The 26,166-nt window shown below is 43.5% G+C and overlaps 1 protein-coding gene across 23 annotated transcripts in view; it reads right to left on the bottom strand.

The window, feature by feature from the left end:
* Positions 1–14,803: 14,803 nt before the first annotated feature.
* LOC112913645 (butyrophilin-like protein 1) overlaps positions 14,804–26,166 on the bottom strand; it is a 57,699-nt gene continuing 46,336 nt past the window's right edge. For 3 of the 23 annotated variants that reach the window (XM_072728245.1, XM_072728258.1, XM_072728249.1), the window contains 7 exons: positions 22,721–23,002; positions 22,403–22,603; positions 22,134–22,154; positions 22,016–22,042; positions 20,820–20,846; positions 17,101–17,127; positions 14,804–16,683 (listed from right to left, as the gene is read on the bottom strand). In XM_072728245.1, coding sequence (XP_072584346.1) covers positions 15,998–16,683; positions 17,101–17,127; positions 20,820–20,846; positions 22,016–22,042; positions 22,134–22,154; positions 22,403–22,603; positions 22,721–23,002 — 1,271 coding nt within the window. In that variant the 3' untranslated portion in view covers positions 14,804–15,997. Of the gene's footprint in view, positions 16,684–17,100; positions 17,128–20,193; positions 20,358–20,819; positions 20,847–22,015; positions 22,090–22,133; positions 22,155–22,402; positions 22,604–22,720; positions 23,003–26,166 lie in introns of those variants that run through there. The other 20 variants (XM_072728265.1, XM_072728270.1, XM_072728340.1 and 17 more) reach the window with 15 other exon arrangements.

The following is a 26,166-nucleotide window of genomic DNA, read 5'->3' as shown; positions in this document are numbered from 1 at the left end:
CTCAGACAAGAACATGCAGGAATTCCTCCTGTCAAGGATGCCAATACTCACCCTCACCCCCATTCCACCTCCATGTCTGCACACAGTTACATTAACACAGAAAGAGGCCCAGAAAGCCTCAGAAAGCCTGGGTGCAGCCAGGGCCCCAACTCTGAGGACACGCAGCTGGATTCATGCCTGGTTCTGCCTTTTTACCAGTCTGTGATTCTGGGCAACTCAGTAATCCTGTCAGGGTGTTCCCCTTTTCCCCTCAGTGGCTCCCTGAGATCCCCACCTCCTGTGTATACATCCTTGTATGACCCCTTCCCTTGGAGTGTGGCCTGGACTTAGTGACTCACTTCCATTTTGCTTCTAAAAGATGGCAACATGCCCCAGAGCCCCTTCTAAGATTTGGTTATAAAAACTCAGTGTCCAGCTACACACTCACTCTGACCTGTGTTCTCTCTCAGATCCTCACCCTGGGGAAGAAACCCCTATGTTGAGCCATGACACAGACCCATGCACATGCCCTAGCACTCAGAAACAACTACAGATGGAGAACTTAGGCCCTCATTACAGACCGAATGCTGCCAACACCCCTAAGTGAGCTCAGGTTGTGAATGAAACAGGTCCTGTGTCAGTGTGGACAGAAGCCCTAACCTCCTGAGAGGCTCCAGCAGGAGCCCCCAGCTGAGCGCTCCTGGATTCCTGATCCCCTGAGACTGTGAGACACTAAGTGTTTGTGGCGAAATGTCATCACACAGCACCAGTAGCAGAGCACTGATAATGTCCTCCTGCCCCAGGCCCTGGCTCTTCCCCACCACCACCACCCCGGCCTCTCTGCTCTCCTCCTCAACTCCCTCCAGCCTCCCTGGCCTCCTTTCTGACTTCAGCTATGACAACACCAACTTCTGCCTGCCGGTGTCTCCACCACTGAGCCTTCTACCAGATTACATATACTCAGGTTTGTGCAAGGCTGGCTCTTTCCTGTCCTGCTGCAGGAAATACTAATGTCACCTCAGCACAGCCTTATCCGCCCCTTACCTGGAGGAGTTCAGGACCCAGTTGTAGCAACTTACTCTTTTCATATGGAGTAACTGCTCTTTTCATTAATTTCATGAATGAAATTCTGTTTCATGTTTTGTCCATCTTCCCCTGTAGAGCTCCTAGAGGGAAGACCTAGTTGGCTTATCAGCACTGGCACAAACTGAGTACTTAGGGCACAGTGGCTGAATGAAGAGGTAAGAGGAGCCATCAGCCACTGACCAGCTCAGTTGTTAGACCCTAGTTGACTTTAGTCATTTTAAATACTTATTTTATTTATTTATCTAATTTTTTAAAGTAAACTACAGCCAACATGGGGCTCAAACTCATGACTCTGAGATCAAGAGCTGCATGCCCTACTGACTGAGCCAGCCATTTTTGAAGGTATTAGAATGATAACTATTTAAGTTAATTTGGTGATTTAAACATTTTGTAGGTATATTAGGTTATGCTGAATTAGCAAATAAGTCCCCAAATCTGTCACCACAGATTTCCCCACCTGACAGTGCTGGATGGGTGTTCAGATTGGAGACTGAACTCCTCCACATGGTCATTCAGGAACCCAGACTTTCTCCTCCTTTCTCTGCCTCCTCCCTCCTAGCACATCATGCACATCATGCACATCTGCAGCCATCAGTAAAGGGGAAATGGAACAAAGAAGAAATGTGCATGGGCAGATGTTATCAGCCAGGTCTAGATTGCCTAAGATGTTCACATTTACACTCATTCATTGTTCTAAAGGCAAAGATTTTTAAGTAATGCTCTATGAGAAACTATGTCCCACAGAACATAGAAAATGCATCCCTAGATCTGTACACAAAGTATACAAAAGGTAATTCTTCAACCTGAAGGAAAATCTTCTACTTGAAGTACAGACTGTGTAAAGGAAATAAGAAGAGAAAAAAATGTGTGTATTGATACATATAAATAATAGGTATATATTTGATTATGAATATATAAGTGAGGGCAGCCCAGTGGCAGCGGTTTAGCGCCGCCTTCAGCCCAAGCTGTGGTCCTGAAAACCAGGGATCGAGTCCCACGTCAGGCTCCCTGCATGGAGCCTGCTTCTCCCTCTGCCTGTGTCTCTGCCTCTCTCTCTCTCTCTCTCTCTCTCTCTCTCTCCCTGTCTCTCATGAATAAATAAAATCTTTTTTAAAAGAATATATAAGTGAATATGAATGTTTATAAATAAATATGAATATATTAAAAATGAATGAGCATTAACTATTAAAAATAAGAACTAGTAAAAATATAAAGAAAGAATAAGAACTAGTGAGACTGCAGACATGTAGAATTAAAATATATGACAGTAAAAATAAAAAGGCAGGAGGGTGATAAACCAGTTTAATGAGTCAAGATTTATTATATAGAATTAGGAAAATTATCATAAACCCACATGACTGTAAGTATACAGTAAATATTGAATCTCTAGCTTGACTGCCAATTGAATTGAAATAATTGTGTATCTAGGTACACTGAAAGAGAAATAGATATAAATGTATAGATACATACATAACAAAAAGTCAGCAGAGGAGAAAGGTACAATCATTAAAAATAACCAAAAAGAAAGAAAGAAAGCTGAATCTCAAGAGTAGTCAGTAAACAAATAATAAAAGTACTATTAATAATAGAGAAACATGATCCAGATATCACTAAAGCCAACAGAGGAGAAAACGGAATAATTAAAAATATTTAATCAGGGATCCCTGGGTGGCGCAGTGGTTTGGCGCCTGCCTTTGGCCCAGGGCGCGATCCTGGAGACCCGGGATCGAATCCCACGTCGGGCTCCCGGTGCATGGAGCCTGCTTCTCCCTCCGCCTGTGTCTCTGCCTCTCTCTCTCTCTGTGACTATCATAAATAAATAAAAATTTTAAAAAAAATTAAAAAAAAAATATTTAATCAAAACAAAATGCAGAAAAGGATAATAAAGAAACAAAGAGTAAAATGGTGAAATAAAATACCAAGATTTCAACATAAGTACAATTGTCTTGTGGCTCCCAGGTGCTGAGAACTCCTTGCATTGAAGGCTAATCAGCTAGCAATGTGACAGGAAGATCAGCATTGGAATAAACCCAAGATGCACAACAGACTCCAGGAAGCACCATCACCCCCAGGTTCCCTAGCACTGGGTGGGAAGCAGAGGCCCAGATGGGGAAAGCCCATGGAGCAGGTTCTGCCTCCCACCAGCTTCCACTCCTGCCCCAGGGAAGGGTCCACATGTCTGTGCCTGAAACAAGGAGAGGGGACACCTTGGCTTAGGTGACAGGTGACCCAAGGACATCTGGACAGTTACTTACCAGACAGGTAAACAGATTTCCTCCAGTCTGAAAGGCACACAGGAAGCAAGTCAGCTGAGAACACAGAACATCTCCTACAAAAGGGACATAGAAAGTTCTCACCAATATCTGCTTGGAATTCATCTGAAAGAAAGTGGAAAATAAGCATGAACTCTCATCCCTAAGAACAGCAAAGACTACACCTGGCGAACCCACAAAAGGACCTCTCTGTATCCTAGAAGAAGGCCTAACTCCAGATCCATCGAGACTCCACAGCTCCAGCTGTCCTCTCTGGACCTCCTCAGCCACTTGCTCCAGGCCAAGGGCCCTGCTGTCAGCTCATCCTCTGCACCAGCTGCCACACTTACAGGCCTTGACCCCTGTCCTGCCTTACCTCTGTCCTTCAGCACCTTCTCCTTTGTCTGCTGGTCCTCCTCCTTGTCCCTGTGCAGTTTCTCCCATTCCTGCCTCTCCTGCTGCTTTGCAGTATGTTCTCTCTTAGTGTAGTAGGCAGCCCCAAAGATTAGGAGTGTCAGCACGGTCAGGGTCACCATGAAAGCTGGCTTCCAGGGAGAATTCTGGGGGAAGAAGGGCTCTGGGCCCAGCCAGACACCCCATCATGGGTATGGCCCAAGACAGCTCAGCCCAGCACACCCAGAGACCTCCCCTGCCAATCCCCTCCTGCCCTCCTGGGAGCAGGAAGTAGCACTGACCTGGAATGAAAATGGCCATCGCCTTCTCCTGGCCCAGGATGGCGTTGAGGACCGAGCAGGTCACGTTCCCTGAGGAGCTGTCCCTCACCACCAGAGCAGCCTCCACACTGTACAGTCCTTCAGCATCTTGGGCATATGTCTCAGAGAACGTCAGGAACTTCTCCCCACTGAGGGCTCGCCACCGCACCTAAAGCTTTGGGAACCACCCCAAGGCCAAGATCTACTGTCAGGATGAATCAAAATTAAAGGTAAGAACTTATTGTTCCTGTTGAAAATTAGCAAAGAGAGTCCCCTCCCTTCCTTTTCTTAGCATTTACTATAGGAAACTTCTGATTGTGGGTGCTTTCTCCCCTCATTGAAATGTATATAAGTCCTTTGAAAAAAACAGATCTTTTGCCAGCTTTGTGATCCAGGAATGTCTTTCTCAAGGACCTGGAAGCCCTCTCTTTGAAGTGTTCACACCAAGGCAAACAGCACCCCTCTCTCCCAGTGCCTGTGCCAGGGTAGGAGCCAACCCCAGCAGGCACCAGGATCCAAGTGTAAAAGTGTAAAACTACCTCCTGCCATAAAGACAGAAGAATTTTTTTCTGTATAAAGCCAATTAGCTAACATATGTGGTCACACCACTTACCAAGTAAACCTAAGGTGAACAATTTGTGGTAGATAGTGCTATCACATCACTTACATGAGGGCTACTTAACTGTTGATCCTGAGAACATGTATGTAATGAATTGTGGCCGCATGGCTATGGAAAAGGTGAGATTTTTTCCATCATTTCAATCTCTTAGTAGATTTTCAGGCAAATCACATTTTGGCTATATGCTAATTCAATAATAAAAAGGTGTGCCTTCCCTACTATCTTTGTGAAGATTCTAAGTTGGGAGATTTTTATATATATATTTTTTTTTTTTTTGGAGTTTCATTTGCTAATATATAGTATAACACCCAGTGCTCATCCCGTCAAGTGCCTCCCTCAGTGCCTGTCACCCAGTCACCCCATCTCCCCGCCCACCTCCCCTTCCACTACCCCTTGTTCATTTCCAGAGTTAGGAGTCTCTCATGTTTTGTCACCCTCTCTAATTTTTCCCACTCATTTTCTCTCCTTTCCCTGATAATCTTTCACTATTTTTTATATTCCTTATATGAGTGAAACCATATAATGATTGTCCTTCTCTGATTAACTTACTTCACTCAGCATAATACCCTCCAGTTCCATCCACCTCGAAGCACATGGTGGGTGTTAGGTTTTCTTTTTTTAATGATCGGCGGAGAAAATTAAAGAAAGCGGGCCAGGCTGTAGGTTCGAGAGTGCTTTAATGGAGAGCGTTCCCGGGCAAGGTTCCATGACTCGGAGAGGAGACCCAAGTCAGGGAAGTCGCGCAGGAGGGGAAGGGTGTGTCTTTTTTTTGGGGGGGGGGGTGTCTTTTTTATGCGGGTGCAAGTTAAGAAAAAAATGGGGTGGTTAGGGACATGTGGTTTTATGTGATAAGGTGAGGCAGGGTCCATGATCTCGCTTTTGGCTGATTCTGGTGTTTTGCTTCTTTTAGGCGGGTCTCCATCATAAGTTGTTTGTGACTTGATAAGTTTTAGGAATTTATCCAGGGTGACATCTGGGGGAAGGGTGACCCCACCGATTAGCCTTAGGTCATCCATTTTGGAGAGGCCCTATCTCGGTCTGCCCAACAGTGGGTACTCGTCATTTCTAATGGCTGAGGAATATTCCATTGTATACATAGACCACATCTTCTTTATCCATTCATCTTTCGATGGACACCGAGGCTCCTTCTACAGTTTAGCTATTGTGGACATTGCTGCTAGAAACATCCGGGTGCAGGTGTCCCGGCGTCTCATTGCATCTGAATCTTTGGGGTAAATCCCCAGCAGTGCAATTGCTGGGTCGTAGGGCAGGTCTATTTTTAACTCTTTGAAGAACCTCCACACAGTTTTCCAGAGTGGCTGCACCAGTTCACATTCCCACCAACAGTGCAAGAGGGTTCCCTTTTCTCCACATCCTCTCCAACATTTGTGGTTTCCTGCCTGGTTAATTTTCCCCATTCTCACTGTGGTTTTGAGATGGTTTTCCCCATCTCATTGTGGTTTTGATTTGTATTTCCCTGATGGCAAGTGATGCAGAGCATTTTTCATATGCTTGTAGACCATGTGTACGTCTTTTTTGGTGAAATTTCTGTTCATGTCTCTTGCCCATTTCATGATTGGATTGTTTGTTTCTTTGCTGTTGAGTTTAATAAGTTCTTTATAGATCTTGGATACTAGCCCTTTATCTGATACGTCATTTGCAAATATCTTCTCCCATTCTGTAGGTTCTCTTTCAGTTTTGTTGACTGTTTCTTTTGCTGTGCAGAAGCTTTTTATCTTGATTAAGTCCCAATAATTCATTTTTGCTTTTACTTCCCTTGCCTTCATAGATGTATCTTGCAAGAAGTTGCTGTGACCAAGTTCAAAAAGGGTGTTGCCTGTGTTCTCCTCTAGGATTTTGATGGAATCTTGTCTCATATTTAGGTCTTTCATCCACTTTGAGCTTATCTTTGTGTATGGTGTAAGAGAATAGTCTAGTTTCATTCTTCTGCATGTGGATGTCCAATTTTCTCAGCACCATTTATTGAAGAGACTGTCTTTTTTCCAATGGATAGTCTTTCCTGCTTTGTCAAAGATGAGTTGACCACAGAGTTGAAGGCCCATTTCTGGATTATGCATTCTGGTCCATTGACCTATGTGTCTGTTTTTGTGCCAGCACCACACCATCTTGATGATCACAGCTTTGTAGTACAACTTGAAATCGGCATTGTGATGCCTCCAGCTCTGGTTTTCTTTTTTCAATATTACCCTGGCTATTCGGGGTCTTTTCTGATTCCACACAAATCTTAAGATGATTTGTTCCAACTCTCTGAAGAAAGTCCATGGTATTTTGATAGGGATTGCATTAAATGTGTAAATTGCCCTTGGTAACATTGACATTTTCACCATATTAATTCTTCCAATCCATGAGCATGGAATATTTTTCCATATCTTTCTGTCTTTCTCAATTTCTTTCAGAAGTGTTCTGTAGTTTTTAGGTTATAGATCCTTTTCCTCTTTGGTTAGGTTTATTCCTAGGTATCTCATGCTTTTGGGTGCAATTGTAAATGGGATGGACTCCTTAATTTCTCTTTCTTCTGTCTCATTGTTACTGTATAGAAATGCCACCGATTTCTGGGCATTGATTTTGTATCCTGCCACACTGCCAAATTGCTCTTTGAGTTCTAGCGATCTTGGGGTGGAGTCTTTTGGGTTTTCTAGGTACAGTACCATGTCATCTGTGAAGAGGGTGAGTCTGACTTCTTCTTTACCAATTTGAATGCCTTTTATTTCCTTTTGTTGCCTGATTTCTGAGGTTAGGACTTCCAGTACTATGTTGAATAGCAGTGGTGAGAGTGGACATCCTGTGATGTTTCTGATCTCAGGAGAAAGGCTCCCAGTGTTTCCCCATTGAGAATGATAGTTGCTGTGGGCTTTTCATAGATGGCTTTAAGATGCTGAGGAATGTTCCCTCTATCCCTACACTCTGAAGAGTTTTGATCAGGAATGGATGTTGTGTTTTGTCAAATGCTTTCTCTGCATCTATTGAGAGGATCATATTGTTCTTGTTTTTTCTCTTATTGATGTCATCTATCACGTTGTTTGTTATACGAGTGTTGAACCAACCTTCCATCCCAGGGATAAATCCCACTTGGTCATGGTGAATAATCTTCTTAATGTACTGTTGGATCCTATTGGCTAGTATCTTGTTGAGAATTTTGGTATCTGTGTTCATCAGGGATATTGGTCTGTAATTCTCCTTTTTGGTGGGGTCTTTGTCTGGTTTTGGAATGAAGGTGATGCTGGCCTCATAGAATGAGTTTGGAAGTACTCCATCTCTTTCTATCTTTCCAAACAGCTTTAGTAGAATAGGTATGGTTTCTTCTTTAAATATTTGATAGAATTTCCCTGGAAGCCATCTGGCCCTGGACTCTTGTGTCTTGGGAGGTTTTTGATGACTGCTTCAATTTCCTCCCTGGTTATTGGCCTGTTCAGGTTTTCTATTTCTTCCTGTTATGGTTTTGGTAGTTTGTGGTTTTCCAGAAATGCATCCATTTCTTCTAGATTGCCTAATTTATTGGCGTATAGCTGCTCATAATATGTTTTCAAAATTGTTTGTATTTCCTTGGTATTGGTTGTGATCTCTTCCATTTCATTCATGGTTTTATTACTTTGAGTCTTTTTTCTTTCTTTTTTTTTAAACCAGGTCTTTTTTTTTATTTTTATTTATTTATGAAAGTCACAGAGAGAGAGAGAGAGGCAGAGACATAGGCAGAGGGAGAAGCAGGCTCCATGCACCGGGAGCCCGACGTGGGATTCGATCCCGGGTCTCCAGGATCGCGCCCTGGGCCAAAGGCAGGCACTAAACCGCTGCGCCACCCAGGGATCCCTTTTTTCTTTTTAATAAGGCTGACTAATGGTTTATCTATCTTATTAATTCTTTCAGAGAACCAACTCCTGGTTTTGTTGATCTGTTGCACAGTTCTTCTTGTCTCTCTTTCATTGAGCTCTGCTCAAATCTTTACTAACTCTCTTCTGCTGGGTGGAGGCTTTATTTACCGTTCTTTCTCCAGTTCCTTTATGTGCGAGGTCAGTTTGTGCATTTGAGTTTTTTCCATTTTTTTTCTTTTTTTTTAACTTTTATTATTATTTTTTTTTAATTGGAGTTCAATTTGCCAACATATAGCATAACACCCAGTGCTCATCCCGCCAAGTGCCCCCCTCAGTGCCCATCACCCAATCACCCTAACCCCCCGCCCACCTCCCTTTTTTCCAATTTTTTGAGAGATGCTTGTATTGCAATGTATTTGTGTCTTAGGACTGCTTTTGCTATATTCCAAAGATTTTGAATGGTTGTATCTTCATTCTCATTAGTTTCCATGAATCTTTTTAATTCTTCTCTAATTTCCTGGTTGACCCATTCAACCAGGATGCTCTTTAACTTCCGCATGTTTGGGTTTTTTTCCAAATTTCTTCTTGTGACTGAGTTCTAGTTTCAAAGCATTGTGGTCTGAAAATATGCAGGGGACAATCCCAATATTTTGGTAATGGCTGAGACCTGATTTGTGACCCAGTATGTGGTCTATTCTGGAAAAAGTTCCATGTGCACTTGAGAAGAATGTGTATTCAGTTGCGTTTGGATGTAAAGTTCTGTATATATCTGTGAAATCCATCTGATCCAGTGTATCATTTAAAGTCTTTGTTTCTTTGATGATGTTGTGCTTAGAAAAACTGTCATTTGCAGAAAGTGCCGTGTTGAAGTCTCCTACTATTGGTATATTATTATCTAAGTATGTCTTTACTTTGGTTATTAATTGATTGATATACTTGGTAGCTCCCACATTAGGGGCATAAATATTCATGATTGTTACGTCCTCTTGTTGGATAGACCCTTTAAGTGATACAGGGTCCCTCTTCATCTCTTACTACAGTCTTTGAGATAAACTTTATCTGATTGAGGATTGCTACCCCAGCTATCTTTTTAGGACCATTTGAATGGTAAACGGTCCTCCAACCTTTTATTTTCAGGCTGTAGGTGTCCTTAGGTCTAAAATGAGTCTCTTGTAGACAGCAAGTAGATGGGTCTTGCTTTTTTATCCAGTCTGAAACCCTGGGTCTTTTGATGGGATCATTAAGCCCATTCACGTTCAGAGTTACTATTGAAAGATATGAATTTTTAAAAAAAGAAAAAAAAAGAAAGATATGAATTTAGTGTCATCATAATACCTATTCAGTCCCTGTTTTTCTGGATTATTTCTTTGGGCTTCCTCTTTCTTTTACAGAGTCCCCCTTAATATTTCTTGCAGAGCTGGTTTGGTGGTCACATATTATTTCACTTTCTGCCTATTATAGAAGCTCTTTATCTCTCCTATTCTGAATGAGAGCCTTGCTGGATAAAGTATTCTTGACTGCACGTTCTTCTCATTTAGTATCCTGAATATATCCCTTTCTGGCCTGCCAGGGCTCTGTGGAGAAGTCTGCTGTTAATCTGATATTTCTCCCCATATAAGTTAAGAGTCTCTTGTCTCTCACTGCTTTAAGGATTTTCTCTTTATCTTTCAAATTTGCAAGTTTCACTATTAAATGTCGAGGTGTTGAACGGTTTTTATTGATTTTAGTGGGGGACCTCTCTATCTCCTGATCTGAATGCCTGTTTCCCTCCCCAAGTTAGGGAACTTCCTAGCTTGATTTGTTCAAATACACTTTCTGGTCCTCTGTCCCTTTCGGCACCCTCGGGAAACCCAATTAAACATAGATTTTTTCCTTCTGAGGCTCTCATTTATTTCCCTTAACCTTTCCTCATGGTCTTTAATTGTTTTTCTCTTTTTTTCTCAGCTTCCTTCCTTGCCATCAACTTGTCTTCTCTGTCACTCACTCTTTCTTCTACCTCATTAACCCTCATCATTAGGACCTCCAGTTTGGATTGCATCTCATTTAATTGATTTTTAATTTCGGCCTGATAAGATCTAAATTCTGCAGTCATGAAGTCTCTTGAATACTTTATGTTTTTTTCCAGAGCCACCAGTAGCTTCATAATTGTGCTTCTGAATTGGTTTTCTGACGTTGAATTGTAATCCATATTCTGTATCTCTGTGGCAGAGAGTACTGTTACTGATTCTTTCTTTTGTGGTGACTTCTTCCTTCTAGTCATTTTGCTCAGTGCAGAGTGGCTGTTTGAAAGGGCTGAGTCAAGAATATCAACCATGACCTAAGTAAATTTCACCCTAGATGATCTGTTGAGGTCAGAGACCAGAAAATGAAAACAAAGAGCTGAACAAAAGAAAACAAAAGGACCACTAAAGTGAAAAACAAATTTTAAAACAAAGTAGTAAAAAATAAAAGACCAAGAATCCCAAAGAAGAAGAAAAAGAAAGAAGAGAAAAAAAGCAAAAGAGGAAAAAAAGAAAAAAAAAGAGAAGACTTAAAAGGGGGGACTGGAAGATGGTGGTGAAGAAATTGTAGTCAACAGAGAATGTAATCTACCTGAGGGGTTCTAGGGGGTGAGCCTCTTGGTTCTGACTGTATTAAGTTCTGTATGTTAGAAGATGCTCAGTCCCAAATTTATATAAACCAGAAATACTATTTAAAATTAGCAATGCAGGGATCCCTGGGTGGTGCAGCAGTTAGCGCCTGCCTTTGGCCCAGGGCGCGATCCTGGAGACCCAGGATCAAATCCCATATCGGGCTCCCAGTGCATGGAGCCTGCTTCTCCCTCTGCCTGTGTCTCTGCCTCTCTCTCTCTCTCTGTGTGACTATCATAAATAAATAAATTAATTAAAAAAAAAAAAACTAAACCAGCAATACTTGTAGAAAGCCTCAACACTGACCACCAAAACATAAATGAGATAAAAGAGGAGGGCAGAATGGGAATGAAAAGAGAATATAATCTCACAGAATGAACCAGCATGGTATTCCACTTGGTTCTGGGTGCATGCTGGTCATGTTTTAGAAGGTATTAACTTCCGGCATTGTAGAACAAAGGAAGCAGAGAAAACAAAAAACACAAAACAAAAAACCATATCTCGTATATCTCCCAAAATTAAATTGAGTATGTTGAAGAGAATCTAGAAGTGGAAATATCTCTAAGATTTGTAATTGTAGAAATATGACAGTCAAGGAGGAGGAAACTTAAAAATGAAGAGGTGGTAAAATTTTGTAGTTAAGGTGGGAAAAGAGAAAAAATAGTGGAAATTTTTAGTCTGATATAAAAACGAGTTGTACTGGAAGAAGGAGAAAAAAGGACCCCCTAGTTCTATATACTATAAATCCCTTGACTTCCCCTGGAGTTTTCCAGCGCTGCTCAGTCAAGGACTTGCTCTTCCCCTGTCCTTCCAGCTGATCTTCTGGGGGAGGGGATTGCTGTGCTGATGCTCAGGTGTGTGCACCTGGGGGAGCTGCCTCGCCCCCTGCCAGGTGCCGGGTTCAGTGGGAGCTGTTTATCCCGTGAAGCCCTGCTCAGTCCCAGGCACAGTGTGAAACAAGGAGGAACAACACCACTGGTGGCGGCCAGCTCCCCAGCCCTGGAGTCAGCTTCCCCAGTAACCACCCGCAGTCTCCCAGTCCACACTGGCCTGGATGTTGGGTGGGGTGGGGGGGAGGGGCGGCTGACCTGCACAGCTCTGGGGCGCCTGACAGCAGGAGGGTCCTCGCTGTCCTGGGCCCTCCCCGCCTCCACCACCACCCCCAACAGGCAGGAGCGTCCTCACCATCCTGGGCCCTCCCCGCCTCCACCTGTGGGGGGAGGGGGAGTGGAGGATCCTGGGCTGAATCCCCGGGGGGCCCTGGGCTCCAGGGTCTGCTCTGCAGGAATCGTGCTTTTCATAGTGCCTAATGAGTTTTCCCTGTGCCAGATCATTTCAAGCAGCCAACACCTTTTACATGTAGGTAAAGATTTGTTGACTTCAATTCTAATAGTTCAGGGCACCCACGGCTCAGGCGGTTGAGCATCTGCCTTCAGCTCAGGGCAAGATCCCGGGGTCCTGGGATTGGTTCCCAAGTTCCACTCCCTGCTCAGTGGGCTGTGGGCTTCTCTCCCTCCCTGTGCCCCTCCCCCTGCTTGTGCTCTCTCACACTCTCTCTCTCTCTTTCTGTCAAGTAAATAAATAAATAAATAAATAATTTTTTTAAAGCTACGAATTCTAACAGTTCATGGTGGGCAATTAGAGGCACTTCCTTTTATTACAGCAGGTGGCAGAATAACACAGGGTTTGGTTTCTCTTACCAGCGCTGCCTTCCTGGCAGCTCAAACCAGGCTCAAAAACCAAAACAAAACAAAAGGGAAAAAAAAAACTGGAAGTCAGACAACCAAGTAGGGGCCTTGGCTCCAGGTGCACCTCACAGTCCAGCGGGGGGATCCTCAAGCTCAGGTGCCCAGGGGTCCTGGGCATTCTACTGCTGAACTCCCAAGGCAGTCAGGGCATAAAGTGTTTCTGCTTGTCTGTCTCTTTACCTTGCCTTTTCCTTCCCACCACTGCGCCTACCCAGTCACAAATGCCTTGCCTCAGAGGACCTTGCTCTGAGGTTTAACGGCTATGGGGTCCTCCACATGCAGCCCACTCACCCCTCTCCACTTCCACACTCTCTGCCAGAGGAGTCATAGTCATTGCCACCACTGCAGAAGCCAGGGCAACAGGCCCCAGCATTGCTGCCAGGGCTATGTTCTCCATGGGTCCCAATCTGCATCCTTTCAGATGTAAACATGAGTGGATCTCTTCAGCATCTGAGGAGACTGTGCAGAAGAACCTTGTTGGGTTTTGGATGTCCTACCAGTTTTAAACTGAAGGGGAGAGACAAATGGAGGGCCTCAGGCTGCCATGATGTTGACCTCACTCCTCCCAGTAATGATGATTTTAATCATTCTTTCTGGAATTACATGGGCAGTTTGTCCATTTGTTTCAAAAGATTACTCTTATTTGTTTGGATAATTAATATCACATCCATACCTTCCTTTTCTCTCCATTTCAAAGGAAATATGCCCATAGCCCATCCAAAAGTAGTCCAGTGTCATAAAGCCACAAGGTATATGGAAGGGAGAGAAAATATCTCAGATAATATATTATTATATAGAGTACTTAAAATATATACAAAGATCCTGAGGACTATACTTATGACTTTATTGTTGGAGTGGACCATTTTAATAAATCTGAAAAATTCTCCACTACCCTTTTCCACATACTGTGAACAATACAGTGTCGTCCTCCAAGATACAGTTCAGTTTAGATGTTCATGTCAGTCAGTGTCAGGTCAGGAGAAGAAATCACATTAGTCATTTTAACAGGGAAAATTTGATATAAAGAAATATTATCTATCAAAAGATGTTTAATTGGAACACCTGGGTGGCTCGATGGTTGAGCATCTGCTTTTGGCTCAGGTCATGATCCCAGGGTCCTGGGATCAAGTCCCACATCGGGCTCCTTGAAGGGAGCCTGCTTCTCCCTCTGCCTATGTCTCTCTGTGTGTCTCTCATTAATAAATAAATAAAATCCTTTTTAAAAAAAAAAAAGGTGTTTAATTATGAAGGAGATAAAAGAAAACTGTAAGGAAACCAGAAATAGGAGATATAGGAAGCAGAATCTATTTCTAGGGCTTGAAGGCATTTGGAAGAGAACAAGACTGAGATTCTCTTTATTGGAGAAGGTGGAACCAAGGACTGCAGAAAGGGAAAGAAGTTCATCAACATGCCACAGGCCAAGACTGCTGGGCAGGAAAACTTCCATTAGAGAACTGGCAAGATTCCCCAGGAAGCAGCCATCTAGAATAGAGCCCGCCCCAATGCCATACTCATTCACCAAAAGGTGAGAGAAGCTACATTTTCTCCAGGCCACCGGTAGCAGCATCTTAGGATCAAGGGAAAAAGCACCAGAACAAGAAGATTTTTCCTCTGCTGTCTTGCTGTGTTCCCTCTGGTACACTGTACTGACAAAGATTAACATTCTTCCAAATGGCAAGAAAGAAACTATAATGGGATCTTGCTTCAGGATCAACAAGTAGGGCAAATACAGGGTAGATAGGACAACCCCAAGGCAATGAATTGATAATGGACACAATCCACACCTTTAGTTACTCAGCTTCCATGTACACCAGTTTACCCACATTGGAACTTCTATTGGAACAACATTGGAACAACACAACTATACCTTTTCACCCATCTACAAAGCTACACTAAGTGAAGAAGTTCTCACTCTTTCCCCAAAATGAACAGGCAGTCTCAGTCACTGAGTCCAACAGTGTTGCTATTTATTCCTTAAGTTCAGCCACAATCCCTTTGACTATTCTGTTACATAGAATATATTTTAAATATAACCACTGACAACTTGAATAAAATCACAAGGGTAAGAAGAAAAGAGGAAGAAAATAGATAATAAGTACAAATAAACGCATCTATGTGACAAGAAGGAGAAAATATGAAAAGCTACTACAGTCCTTTTTCTGTTATTGATCACAGGCAGGAACTGATAGCTGTGACTTCCTTCTTCCATTTCCAATTCTGTGTCTTCTCGTCTCTCCCAGAACCACAGCAGGTCAGCGTTCTCTATCTGTGGAGGGAACATACCTTCATGTCTGAAGGTCTGAGTCCTCATTAGTCTGGCTTCCTTTTATTTGTTGTGGTTTTCTATCATCCTTTACCATCGGATTTGGAAGATCCTGGAACTGTGCTCATGATCAAAGCTTTCTGCAATGCAATTCACCTGGATCCTGAAAACCCACTTCTTCATTAACATCTTTATTCTGGTAGCAATTCTGTTCCTTCCAACTGGAGCTGACACACAAGGAGAACCCACATCCTTCTCATTAATTCACTGAATTAATACAGCACTAGTATTTCAAAACATAGATATTTACCAAGGTTTGATAGGGTAAGTACATTTCGTCCATCCCAGAATAGGAAGTATATACAGTAGAATATTAGACTCCACTCCTTGTAAAAGTCCATCAGCCTTTCAATTCTCCAGAAATTGTTGCATGGCCAACATCTCTGGTAAGAGTGCACATTTCCCAAAATAGAGATGGTGAGCCACCCAGAGCCTCTGAGTTCATCTGCACAACTCAAGCTAGACATAGTAAACACCATGTAATTCTGCATTCATTCACCATCATTCTCATTTCATATACAAACAATATAAAGACTCCATGAAATAATTTAATTTCATTACCAAAAGAAAATGAATTCCAATAGCAAAATTCAACCTACCCCAAACCAGCTCAAACAGTCAGTATTTATCTTCTAATACCTCAGCATTAAGGCATGAACTGACTATTCTCATAACCACAACCCAGCAGTCTAGTCTACATCCAGAGCAGGAGGGTAAGACACCAGGTTATCCAGGACTAACCTCGGAGATTATTGCCCCAGGGAGTCTGCAGCTTCAGGAAGAACCACCATGAGGAGTCTGAGACAGTGTTGGGGCTCTATGGAAACATAGCCTCAGGGCTACAGGAGAGTAATGGAGATTCAGCCCCTGGGAGAGCACCATCAACAACAGACCCTGAGCTGAACCCCTCCTCTGAGAGGCTCATAGGTTCCTCCAAAGAAGAAGGGGGATTGTTAAGGGGCACAGGAGTCTCTGCAGGCTCACTCACTATGGAGCAGATGGTCAGGAGCACATCTTCTGAACTCAACCTGAAGTATGGAAACAGAGTCCCAGAGGATGAAGGTAGAGAGAAGGAGAAAATGTGGGAGCCATCAGTCATGTTATAGAAGGAGACCTCACCTTCTTCACCTTCTTTGAGGTCCAGAAAAATCCCTATCCTGTGAGGAAACTGCCTAAGGGATAGCTGAGTCCCAGAGCGGTCACAGGCACAGAGACTTTTTCCATACTTCCCCACAGCCCAGAATCCCTTTTCTGGGAGCTCTTTGTACCACCCCTCCCTATTCACATCTCCCCTACAAACCCCGAGAGCCCACTCCCCTCTGCTTCTTATCCTGATCTCCACCTCCCAGAAACAGCATCCTGATGTTATAGCCCCACAGCCCAAGACGCTTGGAACACTGCTTTCTTCTCTGATCTCACATGTGTCCTTCCAGGTCACACTAGTCTTTTCATCAGAAACAGCAAGGTTGGGGTGTGCAGACTCTGGATCCAGAGTGACAGACACTGTAAAGAGAGTTGCCAATCATGCCAGATCTTCCCCTGTCCCATAACAAGAGTACACAACTACCACCACCGCTACCACCCCTAGACACCTAGCTGCATGCAGGGATGGATAAGCCTCATGAGATTAGAGCCTTGTGACTCAACTCTCTGAGCAGAAGTAACTCTACTGATCTGGGGGTTGGATATGTCACAGGGCACTTGAGGACCAGATTGTACTCTAAGGACTGAAGGATATCTCTTTAGCATCCAACATTCAGCCACATCCATCAATTCCAGCTAATGTGACTTTCAATGCCACAACCCCCACCACCATCAATGATGATGCCAGCATCTGTACCAACACAGCAAACAGAAAAAGATGTCAACAGCCATGGGGGTAGCAGTAAGAGCACCCAGAAAGAACTTAAAGTAACTCACAGGCCTGGAACATCTTCTTCCGCCAATCTACAAGAAAACCACATTTCCCAAATGTGAACCACAAATCAGAGATTTGAAGAGACTGTATATATCAGTGTCAATATCTAATCTTCTGAAATACACCAATGGAAGAGTTATAGGGAAAATCTTTTGGAAACATTCATCTGATGAATTCATTTCTTTTTCATACACACACACACACACACACACACACACACACACACCTATCTGCTTCAGCCTTCCCATGAAAGCAAAGCCATAAAGCTTAACACCATTGAGAGGTTGGATAATGACCTGAACAAAAAGTTCTATTTCCAGATTTCACTATCAAATTATGCTTTCTCAATCCCTGGCCACACATCCATCCTGAAAGCTAGGTTTTCTTGAAAAAGAATTGAGGGGATCAAAATTTCTGAGGCCTCCATTCATTTATAAAGAAGCAATTGAACTGAACTTGTAGGTTGACCTGAAGCCATGGTGGAAACAACACAACATGGCGGAACTGCACTTGAGAGATGACTATAAGGCATGGGTGAGGAGAACTCAGGATACACCTTTAGAGAAATCTTGCCCAGTCAAAGGGTAATGGAGAGGTTTCAAGGAAGAGAGAGAGAAAAGTTCAAGCAGAAAAAACATACATCTAGTGAGAGGACAGACACTAGTGAATTCTCTACCCCCTTTCATGGAGTATTGGGAGAAAAACATCCCTATATGGGGAAACCAAAAATGTTGGGTCTAGTTATCTGCTTCCCCCTATAATCACCCAAAAAGATCAAAAGCATCAGGAGACACCCAATGTGGTCAACCCACAAATATGGGCATGTCCTAAGTCCCAGAAAGTACAAATATGTTATGGCAGAGAGAAGCTATAGATGTGATTAAGGACTTCAGGGGCACCTGGGTGGCTCGGTTGGCTAAGTGTCTGCCTTCAGCTCAGGTTATGATCCCAGGGTTCTAGGATAGAGCCCCTGAGGAGGGCCTCCTACTCAGTGGGAGTCTGTTGCTTGTCCTTCTCTCTGTTCCTCCTCTCTGTGCTCTCTCTTACACTCTGTTCTCTCTCTTTAGCTCTCTTTAGCTCTCTCTTTCTCAAATAAATAAATAAATAAAATATATTTTTAAAAGATTAAGGAATTTCAAATGGGGTCAGGGAGGGGGCAACAATAATGCTCCCAAACACCTAGATGGAACCCAAACCCAAGTATCCTAAGGACCAGGTCAAGCTACCCTCTTCAGACTGAGGACATGGACTGAAAAAGAGAACACAGGGATCTCCTCCCACAGTGACTGAGGGCCACATAAACTCCAACTTTCATATTCTCTCTTGGGAAGAAGAAAAGAAGCTAACTGATCAAAGAAAATTTATGTATGTCATAAGACCCTGAAAAGTCTGCAGTGGGAGAGCTGTTACTTCCAACAGGGCAGATTCCAGAACAAAATTAGAACACTTATAAACATAAGAATAGGATATCTTCTTGAATATTTAGTGTAAATAGTGACTACTATTCTCACCTATACAAATTTACTCAAATAAAGGCTATGTCTAGCTCTATTGATTTGCTTACAGAAACAAGATCACATAAAATGGGCTGATCATGCGACCCTTTGAGGAAAGGGAACTTTAATTTACTTGTTCTTCACCAAGACAGCAGTTGACACCCAATTATACATTTCCATGTGACAACAGACATAGATTAGCAAAGAAGAGAAAACAAGAGGAGAAGGAAGGAGAGTTGGCATTTCATTCTGAGACTCTACAATGTATCCAGAGCTATGCTATACACTTCATTACCTTAAGTGCATTCCTCACTTCATTTCCACAGCAAGACTTTCAATTCTAAATTATTTTTCCAATTTTGTGAATAATATGGGATCAGACATTAATTCACTTCACACTATGAGCCCATCAATATGAAAATGCTGATTCTACTGTAAAGGTGCCTGTCCTGACAAAATACAAAGGTATATAAGGTATACTTTAAAACACATGCATTTCAATCCAGCAGAGAAGGAGGAAATGCTAAAAGAAGACTATTTGATCCTCGTTTTTAATAAATAAATCCCAAGAATCAGTGAGGCTGTCTGAGGAGCTTTCATCACACATCTGCTCCGCAGGCCTCCTTCACCCTTGGCTCCCCCTTCTCTCTCACAATAATTACCCCTGATTGTGAGCAAAACAGCTGGAACAAAAAAGCACATGTCACATGAGTTCAAACAGCCCAGATTCTCAACTCACTCCAGCGCTAAATGGTGATATGAATAACCTTTCATTGCTTTAGCATCCCCTGGACCACACTCCAATCCCAGTGCTGCTGGAAGGTTGAGTGGTCTCATTATCCAAAGCAAACAGTTAAATGATTACTTCAAAACAGGTTAAAATAAACACATCTTTTCAGAAATCTCTCAAACACCTGCCAGGAGTTTATTACTTTTAATGCACCCAAATAACTTGCACACCCTTTGTGTGCCTCCTACTCAAATCTTCAAGGCTGTGGTTTGTGGTCTCTCTTCCACCACTCTGAGCCACCCAAAATCTCTCCAAGAGGAATCACAGGCTCTCTATTTTCTTTCTCAACTCCTCCTCTCTTCCCAACCAACCTTTCCTTCCCTAATTTGCTCCCAACTTTTCTCTGATAAACAATTTTCACTCCTCTAAGTTCCTCCTCTTGCAATCTTCACACATTGCCCCAATAAACCCAGCCAGTATCAAGCCCATCAGATAAATCCAGATTCTCCTAAAAGGAGATATAATGGTTGTGAACAATTATAAGGTCCTGTTCTTCCAAAAAATTAATTTCTTGCCTCTGTTCCACAAGCATATACATAGCATTTTGTATATAATTGCAGATAGCTTACAAACTCACTAGCAGGAGTCCATAAATACCCTGGTGGCCCTGGATCTTAGATTCAGAACTGACCTAAAATACTTCTGGGGCAACTTGGTGGCTCAGTTGGTTAAGCATCTGATTTGACATTGGCTCAGGTCATGATCTCAGGGTCATGAGATTGAGCCCCACCTCAGGCTCCTTACTGAGCAAGAGTCTGCTTAGGATTCTATCTCTCTCTCTCTCTATCTCTATCTCTCTCTCACTCAGTCTCTCTCTCTCTCTCTCAGCCTACCCCCACCCCGTTAAGTCAATCAATCAGTCAATCAATCAACTACTTCCACAACAACCAAGGAGGTTTGGAGGAAGAAATATCTACCTTGGACAAGGAGTCAGACCATGAGGAAGCAAAATGAAGACTACCATTCCAGAGGACTAGCAAAAAAAGAGAAAAACCAAAACTAGATCCAGAAAAAGTAGGAAATTCAGGGTAAAATGGATTCAGAACCAAGGATCACCTTAGGAAGACCTGAGTCCTAAGCAGGCATGCATGATTTCTGAAATCTTCTAGAGACAGGTATTTCTGATCTACAGTCATTATCATTTTCCAATTGTCCTTATAAATAACCACTGTGCTGCCATTGCACCAACAAAAGTATCAGTTGAACAAGGTGTGTTCAGAGGGTGTTGCTAACCCTAACACTGATCTGAGAAGGATAGGTCAGAATAGAGGCAGATCTGTGTTCCCAAGGACAGTCCCTACAGTCTTCAGAAGGAGACCACAAACGTGACAAAGAGAACAGGGACACCAAAACTGTCCTGTTATGGGGTCCACTGACAGAAAGGGGACAAAGTTGAGGTTGCGGAGGTAAGGTCACAGGAAACTGAGTCACTTACCTGCATACAGCTGTGCCTTTCTCCAGGCTGAAAGGGAACACAGCCAGGTGAGACCTCAGCCAGAACAAGTCAGTTCAGCATTGCTCTACTGGCCCTTGCCTCCCCTCTGTGCTACAGGTGACACTAGCTGCAGAGTGGTACAGAGTGGGGAAAGGCTGGAGAGATGAACTCCTGCCACATGCTGACAGCAGAGTGTTGTGGGAAATTCCCTGGACCACAGGTCAGGAAGTCTAGTTCCACCTCTGTCTGCTGCTGCTATGTGACCTTACCAAGCCATTTAGTGTCCTGTGCCTTAAAACCTCAAAATTTTTTATTCTATCTGCTTTCAATTTTTCTTTGAGGGATGCCTGGGTAGCTCAGCAGTTGAGCGTCTGCCTAGCTCAGATGTGATTCTGGAGTCCTGGGATCGAGTCCCACATCGGGCTCCCCTCGGGGAGCCTGCTTCTCCATCTGCCTATGTCTCAGCCTCTCTTTCTGTGTCTCTCATGAATAAATAAATAAAATATTTTTAAAAAATAAAATATTTTAAAGAATAAAATACACATTATTCCATAATTGTAAGAAATCATTATTGCATCCAACGTTTTCCAGCAAAGAGATATATGGGAAATAACACAAAAGGGGAGATGAATTAAGGACAAGGATACTAGGTGAACTCCAGGATAAAAGTGACCAAACTTTCTCAAAAAATACATCACTATTCTGGAGCATTGGCAGCTCATCTTATCACATTCCCATCAATCATCTGCCCAATCCTCTACCCATTATTTTTAGATTAGCACCTCTAGGAACTGGAGAAAAAAGGCTCTCCTTGATAGTGTTATGTGGAGGGGTCACTCCTAAAGTTAATGACCCATTTATTCCTATAGCTTCTTTAATAAAATCTCAGAGCATCCAGGCCAACTGAGAACTAGCTGCATCAAAGCCTGAAAAGCTAACAATGTGACAGGTAGATCAGCATTGGAATAAACCCAAGATGCACAACAGACTCCAGGAAGCACCATCACCCCCAGGTTCCCTAGCACTGGGTGGGAAGCAGAGGCCCAGATGGGGAAAGCCCATGGAGCAGGTTCTGCCTCCCACCAGCTTCCACTTCTGCCCCAGGGAAGGGTCCACATATCTGTGCCTGAAACAAGGAGAGGGGACACCTTGGCTTAGGTGACAGGTGACCCAAGGACATCTGGACAGTTACTTACCAGACAGGTAAACAGATTTCCTCCAGTCTGAAAGGCAACACAGGAAGCAAGTGAGCTGAGAACCAGAATGTCTCCTATAAAGGGGCACAAATACTTTTGGGAAAAGAATAGAACCTACCGAGATCTGCTTGGAGTTCTCCTGAAAGAGAGTGAAAAATAATCATGAACTCTCATCCCTAAGAATAGCAAAGACTGCACCTGGTGAACCCATAAATGAACATCTTAGTATCCTAGAAGTTATAGTTCCAGTTCCATTGAGCCGCCACAGCTCCAGCTGTCATCTCTGGACCTCCTCAGCTACCTGCTCCAGGCCAAAGACTCTGCTGCTTGGCTTATCCTCCACATCAACTGCCACAACGGTCTACACTGGTGCCTGTCCTGCCTTACCTCTGTCCTTCAGCACCTTCTCCTTTGTCTGCTGGTCCTCCTCCTTGTCCCTGTGCAGTTTCTCCCATTCCTGCCTCTCCTGCTGCTTTGCAGTATGTTCTCTCTTAGTGTAGTAGGCAGCCCCAAAGATTAGGAGTGTCAGCACAGTCAGGGTCACCATGAAAGCTGGCTTCCAGGGAGAAGTCTGGGGGAAGAAGGGCTCTGGGCCCAGCCAGACACCTCATCATGGGTATGGCCAGGACAGCTCAGCCCAGCACACCCAGAGACCTCCCCTGCCAATCCCCTCCTGCCCTCCTGGGAGCAGGAAGTAGCACTGACCTGGAATGAAAATGGCCATCACCTTCTCCTGGCCCAGGATGGCGTTGAGGACCGAGCAGGTCACGTTCCCTGAGGAGCTGTCCCTCACCACCAGAGCAGCCTCCACACTGTACAGTCCTTCAGCATCTTGGGCATATGTCTCAGAGAACGTCAGGAACTTCTCCCCACTGAGGGCTCGCCACTGCACCTGGGGTTTTGGGAACCACCCTGAGGCCATGCACATCACTCGGATTCCATCCTCCTCTGGCCCTTGGATGTGCACTTGAGGAGCAGAACCCACACCTGTGAGAGAGAAGCTGGAGAGCACAGAGAGGCCAACCAGAGCCTGGGGATGCCAGCAGAGCATTTCTGTGCCCAGCTCTAGAGGTAGCATTGCATTCTGGGGGCTCTATGAGGAGTGGTCCCTGCCGGGAGCAAAGCAGTAGCTCTGCTTCAGGAAACAGAAGGAAAGACCATGGGGACCTGCAGCAGCCACAGAGGGTAAAGCTCTTCTCCCCAGCCATGAGAGTGGGAAGTCCGTCACCCAGAGTAACACACTAAGGAATTTGGTCCTATATTCCATCCTTCTCTGCTCTTCTCCCCTCACACACTCTCCAGGGCATCTGCCTGCATACCCACTGCCCCTTGGTAAAATCACTTCCACCACTGACAACCCTATCTACTTCCTGATCTCCCACCCTAATATCCACATCCCTGAGGTTAGCTCTGCCATGATTCCTCACAGATGCTTCAAATTCAAATCCTGAACTGATTCGTATTTGTCCCCATCTGTGATAGGCTGATGATGAAAATATCCCCAATCCTTCAGACTTCTTTACATCCAGCTCGTCCTCTGCCACATATTGTTAGTGCCTTCACACTCTGCTGCTGGGCTCCTTCATGTGACTTGACTCAGCCACTGAGAGTTGAGAGAATGTGGCTCCAGCAGAGGTTGGAAACTGCTTGTGACATCGCCTTGCCCTCTGCTATGGGAGGTAGGTGCTCAGGCTAGCACAGCCTTTCAAGCTGAAGCTGTCCTAGATCAGCCAACAGCCAGCTGAACACCTATGTGAGCAAACCCAGCCAAGTTCCACTGTCAGGACAAAATATATTAAAATTAAGAGGCTTACTGTCCCCGTTTAAAATAAGGAAAGAGGGCAGCCTGAGTGGCTCAGCGGTTTAGCACCACCTTCAGCCCAGGGCGTGATCCTGAAGACCCGAATCGAGTCCCACATCAGGCTCCCTGCATGGAGCCTGCTTCTCCCTCTGCCTGTGTCTCTGCCTCTCTCTCTCTCTCTCTCTCTCTCTCTCTCTCTCTCTCTCTGTCTCTCATGAATAAATAAATAAAATCTTTTAAAAAAATAAAATAAGTAAAGAGAGCCCCTTTCCATCCTTTTTCTTACAGCATTTACTATAGGAAACTTGATATATATATATATATATATATATATATATATATATATATAAGGAAACTTGTAATTGTGGGTGCTTTCTCCCCTCTTTGAAATGTATGTAAGTCCTTTGTGACAACTAGATAGGCCTTAGGCCAGCTCTGTGATCCAGGGATGTCTTTCTCAAGGACCTGGGAGCCCTCTCTTTGAACTGTTAACACCAAAGAAGACAGCAACCCTCTCCCCGCTTCCTGTGCCAGGGTAGGAGCCTAACTTCAGTGGGCACCAAGATCCAAGTGTAAAAACATGTCCTCTCATGAAGATGGAAGAATGTGTAAAAAAAAAAAACTAATTTAACTTTTGTTTGTCTGGGAAGCTCTTCATCTCTCCTTCTATTGGCTTGCTGAATAGACTGAATGATACACTTGCTGGATAGAATATTCTTGGCTGCAGATTTTTTCTTTTCACACTTAGAATACATCATGCCAGTCCTTTCTGGCCAGTAAAGTTTCTGTTGAAAATTCCACTGAGTAACATGTGGAAATGTTGAATCACTATATTGCACATCTGATGAATATAACACTATATGTTAACTACACTGGAATTAAATTTCTTTAAACAAATTTTAAGATGGGGCACCTGGATGGCTCAGTGATTGAGTATCTGCTTTCAGCTCAGGTCGTGATCCTGGGATCCTGAGATTGAGTCTCCGCTTCTCCCTCTGCCTGTGTCTCTGCCTCTCTCTCTCTCTCTCTCTCTCTCTCTGTGTGTGTGTGTGTGTGTGTGTGTCATGAATAAATAAATAAAATATTTTTAAAATATTTTAAGATAGGCTAATTTCTTTTTCCTCAGGATAAAGCTGATTAGTTAACATAGATGATTACCCCAATTTCCAAGTAATTATAGGGTGTTATCATCTGTGATACAAGTCTACTTATTTGAGAGATAGGAATTGTTCATCCTGAGAACATGTATGTAATGTAATGATTGTGTCTGCATGGCTATGGAAAAGAGTGACATTTCTACTGTCATTTCAATATCTTGGTAGGTACTCATGATGAACCTCACATACTGGTTAATGCTAATTCAATAATAAAGCTGTTTTCTTTCCCTTATATCTTTGTGAAAAATATTTCTGGGTTGAGAGATTTTGTTTTTAATTAAATTTCCCATATATTACCAAACATGTACCAGTAAGTCCAGTTAAGATTAGCCAAATGCAGGTAAGATGTGCTGAACTCCTTTAACACCCAGATTAAATAAATGGTTATTGCTATATGCCACTGAGCTTTCCATGCGTGTATTACACAGCATTGTTACAGAAATCAGCAACTAACACATAATTACCAATATTTCTGTGCCAGAAATTTTAAGATGGGGCACCTGGGTGCCCCAAATTGCCCCCTCAAAAAAACCCTGGGTTTCTCTGCCATCCCTTCCTCCCACCCCACAAACTCTCTGCATCTCCCAAATCTACTCGTTCAGTTGTTTCTACTTTCCAAGGGATCCCTGGGTGGCTCAGTGGATGAGCATCTGCCTTCGGCCCAGGGCATGATCCTGGAGTCCTGGGATCGAATCCCACATTGGGCTCCCTGCATGGACCCTGCTTCTCCCTCTGCCTGTGTCTCTACCTCTCTCTGTCTCTGTGTCTCTCATGAAAAAATAAAATAAAAATCTTAAAAAAAAAAAAAGCTTTACTTTCCAAATCTCTCTGTTGCCAGATCCCACCTTTCTCACCCCACTTCGTTTACGTGAATTCAGGCAGCCAACCTATCTACCCTGTAAGGACATGTCCTGCCCCAGTCTTGTTCACCTTCCATATACCTTCCCTTACAGCTGTCAAATAAACCTCCCCACATACACACCTCCCTAAATCACTCTGCTTAGAATTTCCTCAGTTCTGTATCCAAACTCCATGGCACAGCAAACAAAGCCTCCAATAGTCTGGCATTGCCCTCACACACATAAAATCCCTCTCCACTTCTTCCCTAATCATATGACCTACATCCATCAGGGCAGACACGCTCCAACCCCAGGACTATTTGAAGAATTCCTCATAAACAATATCACCCTGCT

This window comes from Vulpes vulpes, chromosome 1 (genome assembly GCF_048418805.1).
Source record: "Vulpes vulpes isolate BD-2025 chromosome 1, VulVul3, whole genome shotgun sequence".
Lineage (NCBI taxonomy): Eukaryota > Metazoa > Chordata > Mammalia > Carnivora > Canidae > Vulpes > Vulpes vulpes.
Note: the sequence above shows the minus strand (reverse complement) of the source record. Positions and strands in the feature narration are given on the sequence as shown.